The following is a 6,396-nucleotide window of genomic DNA, read 5'->3' as shown; positions in this document are numbered from 1 at the left end:
CGCCTGCACACACACACACACACACACACACACACACATACACAGACACAGACAGAGACAGAGATTTCTTGCTTTATAGATAGATAGATAACTTTTGACATTAACTGCAACTTTCACTAAATTTTTTCAATATATATATTTCACTATGAACAAAAACAACAAATCAAAGCAGAGAAAGATAGAAAGACACTTTCGATTGGTGGCTTGAAGATAGTTGATTGTTGAGTCTCATTCCCAGCTACGGTATTTGACGACGTTGAAATGAGACTCAACAATCAATTATCATTCGTCTTGGCTCTGATTGGTATGTCTTTCATTCAGGCCTGGTGGATTCTTGCAAATGCCATTAGGAGCACTAGGATGAGCCAGAGGAACCTGATTGTTTCACAGATTATCTGTCTCATGTACTATTTTAATGCATATTATCTGATCAGCACTCAGTATAAGCCAATAGGCAAAGTCTCAGGTGTCAGAAACAGTATCAGAAGAAAAAAGAGCATCAGAGCATCTCTAAATTTCTATAATGATGAATAGCTTTAGATTATTAGCTTATCAGAACTGATTTAATATATTAAATTCAACTATCGCTTACTTATCGCAAACCAGACAGAATCTGTGGTCAGGAGGAACACAGGAAGAAAATATTTCATTTCATTATGAATGTCTACTTTGTGTAATCCACATATCATTGTCACCCAAAGATAAATGTGTGGATGGATAGTCACTTCTCATTTATGTCTGTGTTCTTATGGAGCAAACACAGGAAATAATGGGAGTATCTAAAGTGGGAACCAGCATCTGCTTTTTAATTATGGCTGCGGTGAGACTAGAAATCTGACTCTAGGTTGGTATTTATGGGGCAGGCATGCCCTGGATGACCTCTGTACCCCCCTTGCTGCATCTTGTCCCATCCCCTCCAGTTGCTGCCTGATAGTAATTAACACAAATTGATGCTATTAGTACTTGTAATTAGTAGCATTGTGACATAGGAGTGACATTAGAGTTGAGATGTAGCCGGAGGGGCTAGGAACCCAGGGGTTTAGAGTGTCACCACCCTTATTAGTCTAAAGTTTAGACTAAGGGTGGTGACACTTCGATGAGCTTATGGCTTCAATTTGCCCCTGTGGTTCCTGTAATAGAGGAACAAATAGGAGAATTACTTGGATGGAAGTATTAACCCAAACATGCATGTTTTGATGCCCACGCTAACACAGGGAGAACGTGCAAACTCCACACAAAAACGACCTAGGATGGCTGAGGTTCAAACCCAGGACCTTCTTGAATAATTTGTCCAAGGACTGAAGTTCCAACTACCGATTTGTAGTCAGTAGAACAGCTCTGCTGTGATCATTGAGGGAGCTCTCAAAAAATCAGAGCAGCAACAAGGATTCTGCTGGAGAGCATGGATGAACATTAGTTAAATCAACATTAACAAGAATATGGCACATAAGGAGGAAGTTGGGCAGCAGAAATCAGCAATGTAATCAGTACAATGTAAAATGAAAGTAATGTAAAGCAATGCTGTGCTGTACACTTGGACGTTGCTGAAGAGTGCGCCAATGATTGTGATGCGTGAATCAAATACAAGATCTCATTACTGCTCAGCTCTATAATTGTCAGATTTCTGTACACCCCATTTTGCCTGTTTTGAAGTTTTGAAGAAAACTTAAACCCATTGTGTTAATCCCCTCAAGGTTATTTTCTGGAGTTCCTGGAACCAGTCAACAACATCACCCACTTCCAGGGCCAAACGGCCACACTGCACTGCAAAGTGGCAGGAAACCCACGACCAACCATCCGCTGGCTGAAGAACGATGCCCCTGTGGTCCAGGAGCAGGGACGCATTACCATCCGCAAGAACGAGGCAGGATCCAAGCTCCGGATCCAGGACCTGGACACAACAGACACGGGCTATTATCAGTGTGTCGCCTCCAACTCACTCAAGGTCATCTCTGCCACGGGTGTCCTGTATGTCAAACTAGGTAAGGTTTACATTTATATTTATTCATTGACTCAGTTATTATTGTCAGGCCTAAACTTAAACTTAAAGAGACATTACAGGGAAAAACATTTTATTTTCATTCACGTTCTTTCTTTCTTCTTTCAGACTAATGAAAAGAAAACACCTAAAATACACATTTATGTGCTGATATTTGGAATTTACAATACATATCTTTAAAGGCTGTTAGTACTGAGCCAGAAATCTTCACTTCATCACTTACATACATCAAACCTTCCTTTTTAATTCCTGTAAGATAAGATAAGATAAGATTCCATTCCATTATTGGTCCCCCGAAGAGGAATTTCAAATCTATCTATAATCTGAAGAGATTTACTGAGGGCTTTGTTTATAAATCATTTACAACCTGCAGTTTTTAATGAGATAATGCCTAATTTGTGTACTTAAACATAACAAGTAATCAACTGGGGAAGTTTCATGGTGATATCTATCAGTTAAAGTTTTAAACACTAAATAGGTTAAATACAGTTTTTTATTATATATATTTTTAATATTACAGACTAAATTGCACAGAAAACCACCATCATATCTCATGGCCAAAACTTTCATACAGAATTTATATGGTTTCTTTTTATGGTAAAGACTTGTATTTTTTATGGTGAAATATTGAATAAAACTCAACTTCAACTGTTAAATTAACAGTACTAATGTCATTTTACTGTAAGACTGTACTGTAGAACAGTTATACCGTATTTATAATTTTTTTTTTATACATTTCACAACTGTTTTATTTGAATCCCATATGATTTCTGAGAACAGTTTTTCATGTTTTATATGTTTTTATTTTGGATTTACAGGACAGATGCCCACATATGGCCCAGATGAACGGTAAGTGAACATCTTGTTTGTCAGAGTGTGTGGTTCATATGGCCCAGATGAGCTGTAAGTGAACATCTTGTTTGTTTGTCTTCACAGAAGGAATGTTTTTTTAACAACTTTGTATCAAGTATCAACTGCTCACACCATGTAAGCCTTGAATGTGGCTATAAAAAGTCAAAAGAGTGTCTTTGTAGTGTTTGTAGTGTCATTGTGGTCAGCTCGATGACAGTTACAATGCATTTCAGCCGGAAAAATGTCCTATAAACCTCTTTAAAGCATGACTGCAGTGTAACTCACTTCTTTGCTGTCCATCCAGATGTTTAGTAAAGTCATATTTTGGCAAAAATATGGCTGAACACACTGCTTCAATCGTAGTCAAGTACTGTTTCAGAACATACTGAGTAGAGGGTGGACAGAGGAAAAGTAGGTTTTTTCTGTCGTAGAAAACACATCATTGAAAGTCTTAAAAGGACTGGGCCCAGCAACAGCATTCAAAGTCAAAGAAAGACAAGATGGCAGTATTCATGCTCGGACCTTCAACAAGCAACATCAAATTGAGGGATGAGAACCAGAGGGGCCTAAGTGACATTTGACCAGCTTTACAGGAGAGCCAAAACAAAAAATTACCATACTTTGTCCTGACTTTGTTTATTGATTTCAGTCTTTAATATTAAAACTTCATAAACATGTAGAAGATTATATTAATGGTACAATATTTTAACATTTAATCCTTTAAACCCCAAATACCTAAGTTTTAGTTATTTAGCTTTTTGATTAATAACTCTGTATTGGTTTTAAATTCACTTGTCTCCTTTTGGCAGTAGAAAGAGCTCACCAAGAGCTTTCATTTGAAGACATATAACTTATTTTTGCCCAAAATGTCACTGGCCAAAAATGACCACGTTATCAATTTTTGCCCCCTTTCCAGTTTTATTGAGTGTATTAATTATATATCTGGAGTACAATCTAGGACTAATGTGCAAAAAATGTTTTAGTTTTCCAGAAAACCCAGTAAAGCTGCTTCGGCTGTTGATTGTTGGGCATTTAGCTCATTTGTTTGAGCTGTTCTTTGACCAGCTGGTGATATGCCAGTATATTATCTGAATATACTGTGTAGCACTATTCATTTTAAACTGTCAAGATACCCGATGGGTTATTAAGTTACCTGTCAATACTGTTAAAAAAATGGAAATGATGCACCATAAATCTTCAATGAATAGCTTTTATTTGCTTCAATCACTCAACTCAACCTGCCTTTATTAGGAACAGGCCTCTATATAGGACAGGCCTTTAATTCCTTTTGCACAAAGCACTTGCTCAGCAAAGATGGAAATACGGTACTATCAGATTGTTTCTTTAAACAAGTATGAATATTTCTTCTATCAAATAACAATCAATCAGTGACAAATTAGTTTGATGATTTGATACTTTGGTGCTCATGGTTTCTGTAAAATAACCTGAATTGTGGATAATCTTTTTTTTGTAACTTAAATTTTTATTGAGTTTTTACATGCATATAGACAAAACAATACAGCAAATAAGGTAAAAATTAAAATAACAATAGTAATACAGTAACACCAACAAACTGTCTGGAGATGATCCTCTATTCAGTCCACTATTCCATTTGATATATGTTCAGTTGGTGTCACGTCTCATATAAATGTTCCATTTTTCCCAGTTCTTTTTAAATACATTCTCTTTGACTCTCAAAAGGTATGTCAATTTTTCCATAACAAAGATTTCCTGGACAATTTCCAACCACTGGTTCTGTTTTGGGATATTTACATTGAGCCAGTTTCTTGTGACCACTTTCTTACTGGCTGCGAGTAATACTTTAGTAAAGTACAGATCTTCTTTCATTACAACCTTCTCAATATTCCCAAGGTACATCACTGGACAAGTATTTGGGATTTCATATCCCAAGACATTTTTTACAACTAAATTCACATTTTGCCAGTATGTCCTCATTTTTGTACAGTTCCAGAAGATTTGTGCATGGTCTGCTTCCACACTCCTGCACAGTCTCCAGCAGTTTTGTCGTATAACGAGTTGCCTAGATTTTATTTTTGGTGTTATAAAATCCAAACTCCCTCCATATTAATGGATTTGTAAATGTTCATTGTGTCTTGCACGTGATACCATTCCTCCTCTTGTATTTGGATTTTTAGTTCTGCTTCCCATTTTGCTTTTATATAGTGTGGATTCCCCCCTGCTCTCACCCAAAGCTTGATAGAAAGCAGAGATGGGCCGAGACCCCTTCTGTTTGTATGAATCCATAATGACACCAATCACCTTATTTATAGTTTCAACTGGCCTTATCTCTTTTGTGAAATAATCTCTTAACTGCATGTATCTATAGAAATCTTTGTTTTCAAGGCCGTACTTTGTTTTTAGATCTTGGAAGCTTAGAAATTCTCCACCTGCCGAAACTGTACATATTGCTGTCATACTTTTTTGTGCCCATTCTTTGAATACTGGATCATATGTCCCTGGCTTAAACTTTGAATCGTACGCAAACCAACTCAGAATGCACATATCCCTCTTAAATTTGTATTTTCTTACTACAACGCTCCATATTTCTAGTGTAAATGCTACTATTGGGTTCATAGCGTGTCTCAAAGCACCTATCAAATGTTTATCCCCCACCAATATCTGGGTCTGATAGCCCTGTATTTCCCTTTCCATTTAGATTCATAGTCAGGTCTACACCAACAGGCCAGAGGTCTAAGTTGAGCTGCATAAAAATATTCTGTAAGGTTAGGCAAAGCCATTCCACCTTTACTTTTAGGTAGTTGAAGTGTCTTAAATTTTATTCTTGGTTTTTTATTATTCCAAATGAATCTAGAAATCATCTTGTCCTAGGCTATACATTTTTTAGGAGGGATATTAATTGGTGTTTTAGTCAGAGTTACACCAAGAATTCCATTTCAAATTATATGCATCTCTTATTTGTCGGAATGGAGAATAATATAACGAGAGATATGTGTGGGAAACATATATCTGATTGTTCAAGGAAAATAATGACATCATCCGCGAAAAGGCCAATTATATGTTCTGTCCCCCCTACATTGACACCGTGTAGTTCCCCACTCTGCCTTATTGCCTGTGCTAAGGGCATATAAAGCGAAAAGAGTAGGAGACAGACAACAACCTTGTCTTGTCCCCCTTTCCAACTGAATCGTATTGGACAGGCTTCCGTTTACTCTGATCTTAGCTGTGGGCTCTTGATAAATAGTTTTAATACATCGAATTATTGAAGCCAAATCTCTTTAGTACCTCATACACAAATAACCAATTAACACTATCAAATGTCTTTTCGGTATCTAAACTAACCAGAATTGTACTTGTGCCACTTTTTTGAGCGTTGTCTAAAATATGGAGGGTTCTTATATTATTATTGTGTGTTTGGCGTCCTTTAATAAACCCGGTTTGATCCTCATCAATCAAGTCTGGTATGAGGGCCTCAAATCTCTTCAATAATTGATCTCATCAATAATTGATGTAAATAGTTTTTAGTCTACGTTTAAAAGTGGAATCGGCCTATAGTTTTTGCATTC

At 36.7% G+C, this 6,396-nt stretch overlaps 1 protein-coding gene across 1 annotated transcript in view; it reads left to right on the top strand.

The window, feature by feature from the left end:
* Positions 1–6,396, top strand: part of ror2 (receptor tyrosine kinase-like orphan receptor 2) — a 45,405-nt gene that overhangs the window by 23,808 nt on the left and 15,201 nt on the right. The window contains exons 3-4 of the mRNA XM_035667562.1: positions 1,695–1,982; positions 2,818–2,848. Coding sequence (XP_035523455.1) covers positions 1,695–1,982; positions 2,818–2,848 — 319 coding nt within the window. The remainder of the gene's footprint in view (positions 1–1,694; positions 1,983–2,817; positions 2,849–6,396) is intronic.

The sequence above is a fragment of the Morone saxatilis genome, unplaced genomic scaffold (assembly GCF_004916995.1).
Source record: "Morone saxatilis isolate NCDOM2014 unplaced genomic scaffold, NCSU_SB_2.0 Contig21, whole genome shotgun sequence".
NCBI classification, from domain to species: domain Eukaryota; kingdom Metazoa; phylum Chordata; class Actinopteri; family Moronidae; genus Morone; species Morone saxatilis.
The sequence above is the reverse complement of the archived record's forward strand: the minus strand, read 5'-3'. Positions and strand labels throughout refer to the sequence as shown.